We start from the raw sequence: 14,751 nt of genomic DNA on the forward strand, positions 1-14,751 counted from the left end.
TTTAAGAATTTCCTGTTCTTTGTGAATCTATTATTATTTTGGAGGCTATAACCATGAGACTGTGCCCATATTTTTTTCCCTAAAATATGTTCTTTCTAAAACACAGGATTCACGAGTGTTATTTTTTCATCATTATTACAAACTTTAAAATAAATGATAATTTTCCTATCAATAATCTATCCCTTCTATTTCCCCAATCATTGGGAAAAAGTAAATTCAGGATAATGGTTCCCACCATCGTTTCCTGGACCACCTATGAGACTAAATGATTAATAAATCAAAAATGTTATCAGATACTCTTTTTAGCAGAATAAAACCTCTGACAAATACCTTGATGGTTAAAGAACACATTACTACTACAGTTTGTTTCTCAGTAAATTTTACAATCTCATGCTGAGATTCTTTCATATCTCTCCATCAGAATATCACTTTTGTTCCTTCCTTATTTTATAGCTCTCTACCATATTCTTCCCCAGCAAGGTGGTTTCCATCTTATGTGTACATGCGCACACGCACGCACACATACCCCTCTTTAGCCCCTCCTAGCATTCCCTATTGGATGTTTCTTTTCAACAAAGTACATCTGCCAACGACCAGAGTTCTTACATGAGTACCATCCTACCACCTCTTGGTAACAGATACCTTCTGGTTAAAATACTAAGTTTTCTTTTCTATATATACTGCATTGATATACAAAATCATATATATACAAGGTACTGTTCCCAAACAGTTTTGTCCCCAAATGCCTTCTTTCTGCCATATGTTTTCCTCTCCTAAGTCATCTATTTTTGTAATCTTATATAGGCTTCTTTCTCTTCTTTACTGACAAATGTAATAAGCCTCTAGCCAAAAGGCAATGCAAGTTACTCTGCCAGAAGCCCACTATTGCGGCATTAAAGAGTACAGTTCAGGAAACCAAATCCTGTTTTGATACCCTCCAACTGTTAACTGCCACATCTATCCGTGTCTTCCAAAGTTAAGAGAAGCAAACGGAGATATAAAAAAGATGTGAGCTGTGTCTGCTCCTCAGAACTCCAAAACCCTAGATTTCTTTTAAACATTTCCATTAATGTACACAAGAAAAGTTATTTTGACTAGATTGTCAACTTTAAGATAGCAAGGACTACTTATCTTTTACATACTACTGCCCAGTGCCTAGTACATGTTAGACCAGAGGCTGCATCCTTTGACCCATGGGCCAAGTCCTCCCACAGCCTGTTTCTGAGTGGCTCACAGCTAAGAATGGTTTTTACATTTTTAAAGGGTTGTTTAAAAACAAACAAATAAAAAATCACTCAGAGGAATATGTGACAGAGACCATATATACCCCACAAAGCCTATATTTCCACCTAGCCCTTCTCAGAAAATGTTTGCTGACCCCCGTATCAGACCCTCAAATGTTTGTTAAAAGAGGAGGCAGGGGGAGGGGAGGGAGCCCTCAGAATGGGAAAGAAGTCACAGATTTGCAACAAATATATTTTGAGATCAGTGCAAATGGTGAAACTCTCATAATAAGCACTGCACAGGTCTTTAAGTCATTCCTTGACTTCCATTTTCACTGAGTTTCAAGAGAAACTAAAGGTCATTCATCAGTATATTTAAGAGATCATAATTTTTTTTTTTTTGCAACGTATCTAATCTTGAATCACAGGTGCTCCTAGGAGAACTAAATTTAAACCTTGGTAGTACACTTCTTCTCCAACTAGCCTAGTTAACGTAAGTGTTAGTCATCAGCAAGGTGTAAGGTGTCAATTCTCAGGTATGTGCCCTTAAACATACATCCTTTCCTTCCATGCAGCACCAAGTGCCTAAGCACTAACAACCCACAACATTTTACTCACCTGTTCCCATGTGTCTGTACACCTGTTACCTCAAAATTCAATCACTGAGAATGCTCCACAAACCCTGTAATAAAGCTCTGAACACTGAAAAATGTTTAACCAAAACATGAAAGTCCCATTCTCATATAATATCAGAGCAGTAATACTAGACCTATTCATAGCAATGTCTATTAGAAGCACTTGCAAAGGTGTACCTGAAAATGCTGTTCCATCACTTGGATTTTTCCCTGGTCTGGGCACTTTTTTAGAGCTCGATCTGCATAATGGAACAGGATTTCCACCATCTGTAAGGAAAACAGCTTTGTATATAAATTAAAGTATATCTCTAAAGTTTTTCAACACTTAATATATGTGATCTTCTTAAATAATACAGAATCAGGCTTTGCTATTACATTAAAAATACAATTTAAAATTTTAGTGACTTTATTTCTCAGTTTTTTTAACCCCAGCCTAATTTCTTTCAGCCTCAGGGTTAGTACCAATTTGCTAATCTTTCCTAATAAATACCTCCAGGTTCCAGACCTCATTAGTATATATATTGCTCAGGAACTAAAAAGTTGAAGTTTAGCTCTTCAGTTATCCTCTGCATATGTCTTTCCCTAAGGAACACAGACAGCCAATACTTTTTTACCAGATACTGAGAAAATCAGTTGTAAGTCTCAGGACTGACCAATTTCTGTGTATGTTTTCTAAATGTTTATACTAATTAGGAATCTAATTTTTACCAATGCATTTGCACAATAAAAAGGGGGAAGAATGACTATAGTAAATGAATTCAAGCAAGTCTAGACTAGGAAAACAAAGCTAGTGTTAAATATTAACATTAACCATATTAATACTAATTAATAATAATAATAAACATCAGGCTTCTCTGCTCCCTCAGGCAACACAAACACTTGCACATATAGTATTTCTCATTATTACTAATCAGTTTATAAAGACGAACAAATGTCAACTTTCTATGGACTATAATTAGGTTCAGAGATAACCCAGATCCCTGGGTTTTTTACTCCTCCTACTGTCTGCTGTCTTTTAGCTATTTTACTATTTATAATTTTCATAAGAGAGTGAGCAAGGGAAAAAAGAAAGGGTGATAAGAAGGAATTTAAAAAGCACTCAAGATAACACCAAGGAATTACAATCTGACTTGTTTTCTTTTTTTTTTTTTTTTTGCAGTACGCGGGCCTCTCACTGTTCTGGCCTCTCCCGTTGCAGAGCACAGTCTCCGGACGTGCAGGTTCAGCGGCCATGGCTCATGGGCCCAGCCGCTCCACAGCATGTGGGATCTTCCCGGACTGGGGCACGAACCCGTGTCCCCTGCATCGGCAGGTGGACTCTCAACCACTGCGCCACCTGGGAAGCCCTGACTTGTTTTCTTAATACACTCTCTTCTTAACTGTAGTTATTTACCTAATCATGCCCAAGATTATTAGCAAATACCAAAGGCAATCTGCACTGTATCCCAGTAAAGACCCTATTAAAATACTCACCCGATCTGCAACAACAGCCTTTCTCTTACTGGCATCCCCTGATAATCCTGCAGAGAAGCAAAATCCAGCAAAAATACAAAGTTAATCCATATCTTCAGGAGTGAAACTGCTCTGGTCTTGTACTGATAACCTATGCTAACAGTAGATATAACAATCCTTAGGTATCAAAATGTTGGATAATATGCCATAACAGGAACACCTCCCATCTATTGGACCAGATAGCTTATCAATGTACTTCCCTTTTGTTCTAATAATAAATTTTCCTTATGAAATGAATTTTAAAAGTGACATTCAAAATTCTATATCCTGTATTTGTCATTAACCTTTTTCACTGAAAGTCTGTAAGGTTTGATAACATCTTGCTTATAAAACACTTGAACACTAAGTCAAAAGTGTTCTGTAAGTGATTAGTATTATTCATTTTCTCTGCTCCAGAAAAACAACACCTACTACACCAGTGTTCTGTTAACTTACCCACTACTGCTTTTGCTTTTCCTTCATGGAAAGACCATGCAAGAGCCAAGGCTTCTGTAAGACAGTCTTGTTTCAGGAGGTGATCCACTCTCTAAAATGAATAAATGAGAGAAGACAGACCCCTTTGTCTGACCAATCACCAGTCAAAATTCCTATTCTACCTAATATCTTTCCAGAAGTTGCTGCTTAGTATCTAAAATTATTCCAATAACCATGTGAATATCTTATTTCCAAGAAAAACAATTTCTTAAAGCACTGGATGGTACAGTGACTGTATAGGCGAGTATAAGCAGCCACAAGGCCTAAATATGAAAAGAGGAAACAGCTAGAATGTCACTGTAGCAGAAACAGCTAGTTATCACAACAGCCATTCACTCCCTCCTCTTTCGTAACAAATCCCAAGTTTATTTGAGACAGCAATAAACCAGCTAAAGGACATTTCTAAGACTCCCTTGTAGCCACTTGGGGCCATGTGACTAAGTTCTGGCCAATGATAAGTGGAAGTGCTATCTGGACCTTTCTGGGATGTCACCTTAAAAGGCCGGGGCCAGCCTTCTCTTCTCTTCCCTCCTTCCTGGAATGTGGATTTAAAAGCTGGAACTCCAGCAGTCATATTGGAACATGAAATGATCCTGAGACTAGAATCCACACACAAGGATGGGACAATAGGGTAGTATGCCAAAGACCATGGAGTTGCCATACTAGCCACAGACTGCCTACCTCCAGATTGCTTTTACATGAGAGAGAGTTCTTTTACACCACTGGTATTTTGAATTTTCTGATATATGCAGCCAAACCTTAACATTAGTTATAGTCAGTTTTATCAAATCAAGTATATGATAGTTACAATGGTTTGGATGTACACTTCTGAAATTAAAAAGCACAAATCCAAACACTCTTTTTCTGCAAAGTCAGAGCAAAAAACGTTAAGATGCTCTCAATTCAATAGCGCTAACATATAAAATTACTTTGAACTCACCTCTCTCCAGCTCCTCAGCATCATCACATAAACAGACTGGAAAACAAAGAGACGGAAATTAAAATTATCATCTTTAACAGACTTGTTTGAGAGACACATTTGTCTCAGTCCTACATCTCATTTTACATCTCTTTAAGTAAAAACATTTCATACTACAGTTAAAAGTATTTACTAAAGGGTCTTCAACGGCCCACGTTAAAGAGTAAATCAAACATTTAAAGGTCAATAAGTCTACAGTCCAAGAAGGAGTTAATTCCACGGGCAAGGAAGAAGGAAAGTCCAATCTCCCAACATGTTTCTCCGTGCTAAGTTTTTTTTTTTATTTATTTATTTTATTTATTTATTTTTGGCTGCACTGGGTCTTCGTTGCTGCGCACGGGCTTTCTCTAGTCGTGGAGAGCAGGGGATACTCTTCGTTGCGGTGTGTGGGCTTCTCATTGTGGTGGCTTCTCTTGTTGCAGAGCACAGGCTCTAGAGTGCAGGCTCAGTAGTTGTGGCACACGGGCTCAGTAGTTGTGGCTCACGGGCTCTAGAGCGCAGGCTCAGTAGTTGTGGCGCATGGGCTTAGTTGCTCTGTGGCATGTGGGATCTTCCTGGACCAGGGCTCAAATCCATGTCCCCTACATTGGCAGGCGGATTCTTAAACCACTGTGCCACCAAGGAAGCCCTCCATGTTAAGTTTTTTAAAAAAAAACCCACAGGAACAAATTGACATACAAAAAGTTCCTTTTCTAAGTTAAATGTCTCAATGCATTTTAATATACCCTAAGATGATCTAAGCTAAAGGACATCTTAATTACATGTCAAATATTAATGATAAGGTATCTTCCTGGTCATGAAAACATAAATGTGAAGGAATATTATGAAAGTATCCCTCTGAACAAAGAAAACCAGAACCTAAACAAAAGTAAAAATACAGTATGTCTAAAAGTAGAGGAAATAATTAGTTGTAAAGCACAGAGAACTATATTCAACATCTTATAATAACCTATAATAAAATAAAGGGGCAATCATAAAAAATTTAATTAAAAATCATCTAACCCCTAAAAGTTTTCAATTACTGCTAATCAGTATTCATTTTGTAATGCACTGCCCTCTTTACCAGCGACCTCCTTCAGCCCCTACTATCCTGACACAAATGCACACCAAGTCACAGAGTGGAAGAACTTACTTTTGTCCCCAAATAAAAGATCTGACCACCATAGCTGCTGATGGATTGATAACAAGCCTTCTCTCCAACCAAAGCCTAAAAAGAAAAATTTAAAGGTAAAAATTACATGCATTAGGAGTCTCAAGTTTTAAAGAATGTGGATTACAGAGACAACATGGCTTCATCCCATAAGTGAGTGGGGGAAAAAAATGTCCGTCAAGTGCCAGCCTGTCAGTGGAAGTGGCATAAAGGCAAAGTGCAAAAAGTAATTCTCTGCTCATATACGGTCTCTTTATTTTTCAGAGTAATGCGTAAAGGGAAGAACATGCCAACTTCTAAATTTGAAGCAAAATTGTTGCAACCTGCCCACTACTGGATGACAGGTAGTCACTGCTTCTGGCAAAGAATAGGGCTAATTGAAATGGTACCTCCAAGTTCTTTGAAATAAATATCAACAAAAAACACAAGAGGAAACAGGAAGATAAAGCAGCACAGTATATGAAAGTCAGCACAGCCCAGCAAAATAGAAACAAAACCTACTGTCTGATAAATCTGGTTGCAGATTTTGGCTCTGTCACCCAATAGGTGACAGAGTTTAAACAAGTTTCAAACTTCTGACAATTACATTTTTCCATCTTTGAAAACCATGTAGTTTCTGGGAGGCTTAAATACATTAATATTTATAAATCTCCTAAAATATGTAAGTGGTCAATACTGATAACTAGTAAGTTTTCTTAACTTTTTATCATGAAAATTTAAAAATATATACAAAGCTAGAGAGAATAAAATAATGAACCCAATGTATCCAGTAACCAGCTTCATTAATTATCACTTCATCACTGATCTTGTTTCATCTATATTCCCACTGACTCCCCTATAACACAGTAAAAATTCTGAAGTAAATCTCAGATCTTGAACATCTCATATACAAAAATTCAGTATATGCACAATAAATAAATCCTTTCTAATGTAACCACACAATTTCATTGACAGGCTTTCAAAAATTAACAATCATTCCTCCATGTCAAATATCTAATCAGTGTTTGGATTTCAAATTGTCTCATAAATGTCAAATGTTATTGAGGTTTCTGTTCTTTGTTTTGTTTCTACATTTCATTTGTTTAAATCAAGACCCAAATAAGGGCCACACACTGAAGCTGGCTGATGCATCTCTTAAGTCTCTTTTAATCTGCCTCTATCTCTCACGGTCCTTTATTTTCCTTGAAGTTTATTTGCTGAAGACGCTGTAACACTTATTCCATAGAGTTTCCTACTATCTGGATTTTGCTAATGGCATCCCCATGGAATCTTTTAACATGTTCCTCTGCTTCTGTATTTCCTCTAGAAGATCAGAATCAGTGTTTTTTTTTGTTTGGTTGGTTTGGTTTTCTGGTAGTACCACTTTAAGTATGACGTTAGTGGTAGGATTTTTGTAGATGCTCTTTATTATCAGGCTGAAGAAGTTCCCTTCTATTCCTAGTTTGCTAAGAATTTTATCAGGGATACGGAATTTTGTGAAATGCTTTTCTACATCTTTTGAGATGGTATTATGACCTTTCTTTTACAATAAACTAAATCAGTGAATTACACTTTTTAAAAAAATAAATTATTTATTTATTTATTTATTTATTTTTGGCTGCATTGGGTCTCCGTTGCTGTGTGCGGGCTTTCTCTAGTTGTGGCGAACAGGGGCTACTCTTCATTGCAGTGTGCGGGCTTCTCATTGCAGTGGCTTCTCTCATTCTGGAGCACTGGCTCTAGGCGCATGGGCTTCAGTAGTTGTGGCACGTGGGCTCAGTAGTTGTGGCTTGCAAGCTCTAGAGCACAGGCTCAGTAGTTGTGGCACATGGGCTTAGCTGCTCTGTGGCACGTGGGATCTTCCCAGACCAGGGCTCAAACCCGTGTCCCCTGCATTGGCAGGCAGATTCTTAACCACTGCGCCACCAGGGAAGTCCCTACATTGACCTTTTTTTTTTTTTTTTTTTTTTTTTTTGCGGTACGCGGGCCTCTCACTGTTGTGGCCTCTCCCGTTGCGGAGCACAGGCTCCGGACACGCAGGCTCAGCGGCCATGGCTCACGGGCCCAGCCGATCCACGGCATGTGGGATCTTCCCGGACTGGGGCACAAACCCGCGTCCCCTGCGTCAGCAGGCAGACTCTCAACCACTGCGCCACCAGGGAAGCCCCCTACGTTGATTTTTAAATGTTAAACCAGCCTGGCATGACTTGGATAAACACCCTTTGACCATAATTACTCTTTTTATACATTGCTGGTTTCTATCTGCTACTGTTTTAAGGATTTTTGCTTCTCTGCTCATGAGGTCATTGGTCTATAGCATTCTTTATTGTAATGTCTTCGGTTTTATTTTCAGAGGTAAGCTGGTGTCATAAAAAGAATTACGTGCTCTCTTTTTCTCTATTTTTAAAAAGATTTTTGTGTAAAATTGATATTTTTTTCCTTGAATATAATAGACTTCACTAGTGAAGCTATCTGAGCCTGGACTTTCTTTTAGGAAATCAAGTTAATGTACAGCCACACAGAAGTACAACCACTTAGATTTTCACTTCTTGAGTCAGCTTTGGTAATCTGTGGCTTCCAAAGAATTTTTCCATTTCATCCAAAATTGTTTAATTTATTGGCATAAAGTTATTCATATTATCTTTTTAATATCTTTAGACTCCATAGCAACCGCACCTCTCTCATTCCTGATATCAGTAATTGTGTCTCCTCTTTCTCTGGATTAGTCTCACTGGAGGTTTATCAATTTTATTTATCTTTTAAAGAACAAAATTTATTTTCTTTGATTTTCTCTATTGTTTGTCCATTTCCTACTTAACTGATATATGTTCATCTTTATTATTTCTTCCTTTAATCTACTTCAACTTTATTTGCTCTTCTCTATTTCCTTAGATAGAACCCTAGATAATTGATTTGAGATCTTTTTTCTCTAATGTATTTAACGTTATAAATTACCCTCAAACTTTTTTTTTTAGTTTATTCATTTTATTTTTGGCTGCGTTGAGTCTTCGTTGCTGCGCGTGGGCTTTCTCTATTTGCGGCGAACAGGGGCTACTCTTCGTTGCAGTGCATGGGCTTCTCATTGTAGTGGCTTCTCTTGTTGTGGAGCACAGGCTCTAGGTGCATGGGCTTCACTGGTTGCAGCACACAGGCTCTAGGGCGCACAGGCTTAGTCGCTCCACGGCATGTGGCATTTTCCCTGTCCGGGGATTGAACCCGTGTCCCCTGCATTGGCAGGAGGATTCTTAACCACTGCGCCACCAGGGAAGTCCCACACCCTCAACATTAATTTAATTATAGACCACAATTTTTTTCTGAAATACAGCTGATTTACAATGTTGCGTTAGTTTCAAGTATACAGCAAAGTGATTCAGTTATACATATATATATTCTTTTTTAGATTCCTTTCCCTTATAGATTATTAAAAGATATTGAGTATAGTTCCCTGTGCTATACAGTAGGTCCTTGTTGGTTATCTATTTTACATATGGTGGTGTTTATATGTTAATCCCAAACTCCTAATTATCCCTCCCCTCTTTCCCCTTTGGTAACCATAAGTTTATTTTGTATGTCTATGAGTCTGTCTGTTTTATACATAAGTTCATTTGTATCATTTGTTTAGATTCCACATACAAGTGATATCATGATATTTGCCTTTCTCTGGTTTACTTCAGTCAGTATGATATATCTAGGTCCATCCACGTTGCTGCATTATTTCATTCTTTTTATGGCTGGGTAACATTCCATGTATATACCACATCTTCCTTATCCATTCATCTGTCGATGGACATTTAGGTTGCTTCCATGTCTTGGATATTATAAATAGTGCTTCTATGAACATTAGGGTGCATGTATCTTTTTGAATTATAGTTTTGTCCAAATATATGCCCAGGAGTGGGATCGCTGGATCATATGGTAATTCTATTTTTAGGTTTTTTTGTTGTTGTTGTTGTTTTTTTACTACTTTATTTTTTTATTTTTTTGATTTTTTTTTTTTTGCTTTATAACAAATTTAATCAGTTATACATATACATATGTTCCCATATCCCCTCCCTTTTGCGTCTCCCTCCCACCCTCCCTATCCCACCCCTCCAGGCGGTCACAAAGCACCGAGCTGATCTCCCTGTGCTATGCGGCTGCTTCCCACTAGCTATCTACCTTACGTTTGGTAGTGTATATATGTCCATGCCGCTCTTTCACTTTGTATTTTTAGTTTTTTAAGGAACCTCCATCCTGTTCTCCACAGTAGCTGTGCCAATTTACATTCCCACAAACAGTGCAGGAAGGTTCCTTTTTCTTCACACCCTCTCCAACACTTATTATTTGTAGAGGTTTTGATGATGGCCATTCTGACTGGTGTGAGGTGATACCTCATTGTAGTTTTGATCTGCATTTCTCTAATAATTAGCAATGTTGAGCATCCTTTCATGTGCCTATTGGCCATCTGTATGTCTTCTTTGGAGAAATGCCTTTTTAGATCTTCTGCCCATTTTTTGATTGGGTTGCTCGTTTTTTTGATATTGAACGGTATGAGCTGTTTGAGACCACAGCTGTTTGATATGCTGTATTTTCACTTTCGTTTAGTTCAAAATATATTCTAATTTCCTTTGAGATTTCTTCTTTGACTCATGGGTTATTTATAAAAATGTTACTTAATTTCCAAATATTTGGGTTTTCTCCAGATTTACCCTGGTGATTCCTTCAACAATTTGTTGTAGTTTGTTTTATGGCCTAGCATATAATCTATTGGATGCTCCATGTGCACTTGAAAAAGTTTGTAATTGGCTTTTGTTGGGTGGAATATTCTATAAATGTCAGTCAAGTCAAGTTGGTCAATAATTTTGTTGTCTTCTATACCCTTGATGGTTTTGTCTACTAATTCTATTAATTACTGATAAAGGAGTTTTGAAATTTCCAAACTCTAATAGTGGACTTGTCTGTTTCTCCTTTTAGATCTGTTAGTTTTAGTTTCATATATTTGGAAGGTCTGTTATTGGGTGCTTAAACCTTTAAGACTGTTATGCCTTCTTGACAAATTAACACTTTTTTATCAATTTGAAATTTCTCTTTATCTCTGACAATATTCTCTACTCTGAAATCTACTTAATCTGATATTAAAATAGCCATTCTAATGATTAGTGTTTACATGATATGTCTTTTTCCTTCCCCTTACTTTTAACTTGTCTGTGTCTTTGTATTTAATGTGAACTTTTTGTAGACAGCATATAGTTGGTTCTTGCTTTTTTTATCCAGTCTGACAATCCTTGCCTTTTAACTGAAATGTTTAGACTACTTCCATTTCCTATAATTATTGATATAGTTGGGTTTAGATTATCTTATTGTTTTCTTTTCTTTTTTTTTTTTTTTTTTGCTGTACGCGGGCCTCTCACTGTTGTGGCCTCTCCCATTGCGGAGCACAGGCTCCGGACGCGCAGGATCAGAGGCCACGGCTCAGGGGCCCAGCCGCTCCGCGGCATGTGGGATCTTCCCGAACCAGGGCACGAACCCGTGTCCCCTGCATTGGCAGGCGGACTTTCAATCACTGCGCCACCAGGGAAGCCCCTATCTTATTGTTTTCTACTTGTATTACCTGTTCTTTTTTTATGCTTTGTTGAATTTAATATTTTTTAACATTCCATTTTGTTGCTACCAGTGACTTATAAAGGTATACTTCTTTTTCAGTGACTGCTCTAGTGTTTACAATATGCAGCTTTAACTACAGTCTACTTTAACTGTCAGTCTACATTTACATAATATTATACTATTTGATGTATAATGTTAACAACCTTACAATAATATACTTCCTTCCCCCCACTCCCTGCTGTTATGTACTATTTTCGTCACACTATTACTTCTACATATCATAAACATTACTTTTGTTTTAAACAGTCAACTGCTTTAGTTAAATGACAATATTAAGGTATAATTTACATACCATAAAATTCACTCATTAAGTATACAATAATTTTTAGTAAATTTACAGTTGTTCGACCATCACCAAAATCCAGTTTTAGAATGTTTCCATCACTCCACAGAGATACCTTTTACCTATTTCCAGTCAACCCTCATTCCCTCTCCTGGTCCCAGTCCCACTAATCTACATCTGGCTCTATAAACCTGCCTTTTCTGGACATTTCATATAAATATAATCAAAGAGTACATGGTCTTTCCATATGGCTTCTTTCACTTAACACAGTATTTTTGAGGTTCATCCATGTTGTAGCATGTGTCAACAGTTCACCTTTTTTATTGAGGAATAGCATTCTATTACGCAGATATGCCACATTTTGTTTATCTATTTATCAGCTAGTGGACATTTTGACTGCTTTGACTTTTTAGCTATTAAGAAAAATACTGCTATGAACATTTGTGTACAAGTGTTTATGTAGAGATATGTTTTCGTTTCACTTGAGTAGCTACCTAGGAGTAGAATCGCTCAGTCATATGGAATCTTTATGTTTAATATTTTGAGGAACTGCCAAAATGCTTTCCACAGTGGCTGCACCACAATCCACAAGCAAAGTACGAGAGTTCCAATATTTCTGCATCCTAATCAACATTTGTTATTGTCTGTCTTTTTGATTATAGCCATCCTAGTGGGCATGAAATGGTATCTCACTGTGATTTTGGTTTGCATTTCCCTAATGATTAATGATGTTGAGCATCCTGTCATCTGCTTATTGGCAGATGACTGCAGACACTCATTATATATGACCTTCATTACTACTTTTTTCAAGAAATTATCCAGAGAAGACTCAAAAAGTCTAAATTTCCTGCTTAAAGATTACTGGCTTAGGAAACATGAGATCACAATTCAAAGTAATTTAACTGTAAACTACCTGTGTAAACTGCTAAAGGCCATTATTGTCACTGCTTAAAATATAGTAAAATTAATACTAAGATCATAACTTTTGTGTCTTCCTTCTCTACAGGCTCCTACATTTCATCTATTTCCTATTCCTCCAGAATCATCTTTCTTTCTCTCAAAGCTCTCTTTGCCTTTTAATGGCTACAGCCTCCATACCTGTTCCAGCCTTTACTAATCACCCAAATATTTCCAAAGCCTTATAGGCTACCTGTCTCTCTAGTCATTTATTCCTTAAATCTATCAGGCTTGCTGTCAACATAATAAACTTTCTAAAATACCTTGCTTTTACAATTTCTTTCTCATGAACTTTCAAATTCATTTCATTATTTCAGTATGAAAGTTAAAATTCTTTGGTATTAAATTAGTCACATTTCCAAGTAGAAGACAACAGGAATTATTGTTCTAATTCACATTCCTGAATACTTACAAACACACTCACATCCACCTCAACCTAGTTAGTGGCTTTTAAAAAAAAAACTCTCAAGACTTAAAGATAACTCCTCAGAATTCCTATTTCTAAAACAAAACAACAACAAAATACCAAGTTTATCAAAGCAATACTAAAATAATGCATTACCCTTACCAGTGCCTGGCTCACGTTTCCTCCAGTGGCTAGAGATTTGAAATGGCTGCTATTATAGACCAACTGAACTTCTGAGATCTCCACCGTTTCCAATTCCTCTTGAGTTTGCCGATCAATCACATGCAACTTCTCTACACTGTCCAAGAGCACAATCGTGCGTGAGTTTATCCACTGTAATTCAAGCACACAACAACACAAAAGTGAGGCCCATCCCACACCGTCATCCAGGGCAAAAAAGCTTGGCAACTCACTTAAATGACACTGATGACCTTATCCATTTAATTAATAACTTGATGACACCACAATCACAGCAAGAACTACTCAGTGACAACCCAGAGAACGACAGGTGCACAGCACAGTATTGAGTTTTGATGGTGTTAAATTGACTCATAGTGTAAAAGATGGCTAACTAAGAGCTCTAATAGATACTATGGGATATACTGTTTTTTATCAATGTTTTTGAAAGGTACATCGGCACAATGACTTAAGCAAAGTGACCAACTTTGCATTTCTAGTGTTTTTGACATTAATCAAACAAAAGGGCAAATGAAACCTCATAAACCTATCTGGTCAAAGAATGATTGCTACCATTTAAGTAATTCATATTTAAAAATACAAGCTATTTAAAATATGTATTTCCTTCAAAATATACCTACAAATTATGGCAGAGTTCTTTGCTCTTTCTATTTCTCTATATATTCTGAATATTCTTTAATTAGTACTATTATAATATTAAAAGTAATAACAATAATAATGTTAAAATCTTCTGAAGGACACCATTTTGATAAATTTCTTGGGTTATATATAAGATTTCTTGTTTTCAAAATATTTTTTTGAAAAATCTCAATCCCTTCCCAAGAAATAAATGAAGTCTTAAAATCTGCTCAATTAGAATTCTAAATTAGCCAGAACAAAGTACTTCCCCTGTACTTTCTCTCTCTGGTATTCATTTTGGTTTATTTATATGAACTCTTCCCATGTTATCAGAAATTATTTGCATAATATCATATCAAAGACAATCAAGCTGAAAATGGATCAATTTTCTTTTAACTATGCTGAATATATACTTTAACACTGTGTTACACAGGAAGGGTTTGTTTTTCCAAAAAAAAACTGTCCCTCAGGAAACAGAGTTTGACACTCAAATCATTTACAAAGAGCTTTTGTAAGGTGCTCTCTTGATTACTTTACTTTGAGAAACAAAGTATCATTTAGGAAAGACACATTATTCAGCCCTGTATAAACTTAGTGCTAGTTTTTAGATGTTTTCAAAGGTCACCTGGTTAAAAGAGAAAGAATAACAAAAAACGTTAGCAGGATTAGCAATTATTCTTGGGATTAGATCCTC

At 36.7% G+C, this 14,751-nt stretch overlaps 1 protein-coding gene across 2 annotated transcripts in view; it reads right to left on the reverse strand.

Moving 5' to 3' along the window:
- Positions 1–14,751, reverse strand: part of VPS8 (VPS8 subunit of CORVET complex) — a gene marked incomplete at its 5' end in the record, with an annotated part of 289,040 nt that overhangs the window by 221,322 nt on the left and 52,967 nt on the right. For both annotated transcript variants that reach the window (XM_079705530.1, XM_079705529.1), the window contains 6 exons: positions 2,036–2,125; positions 3,332–3,378; positions 3,806–3,896; positions 4,785–4,820; positions 5,956–6,030; positions 13,404–13,574. In XM_079705530.1, coding sequence (XP_079561656.1) covers positions 2,036–2,125; positions 3,332–3,378; positions 3,806–3,896; positions 4,785–4,820; positions 5,956–6,030; positions 13,404–13,574 — 510 coding nt within the window. The remainder of the gene's footprint in view (positions 1–2,035; positions 2,126–3,331; positions 3,379–3,805; positions 3,897–4,784; positions 4,821–5,955; positions 6,031–13,403; positions 13,575–14,751) is intronic.

This window comes from Hyperoodon ampullatus, assembly GCF_949752795.1.
Source record: "Hyperoodon ampullatus genome assembly, chromosome: 5".
NCBI lineage: Eukaryota > Metazoa > Chordata > Mammalia > Artiodactyla > Ziphiidae > Hyperoodon > Hyperoodon ampullatus.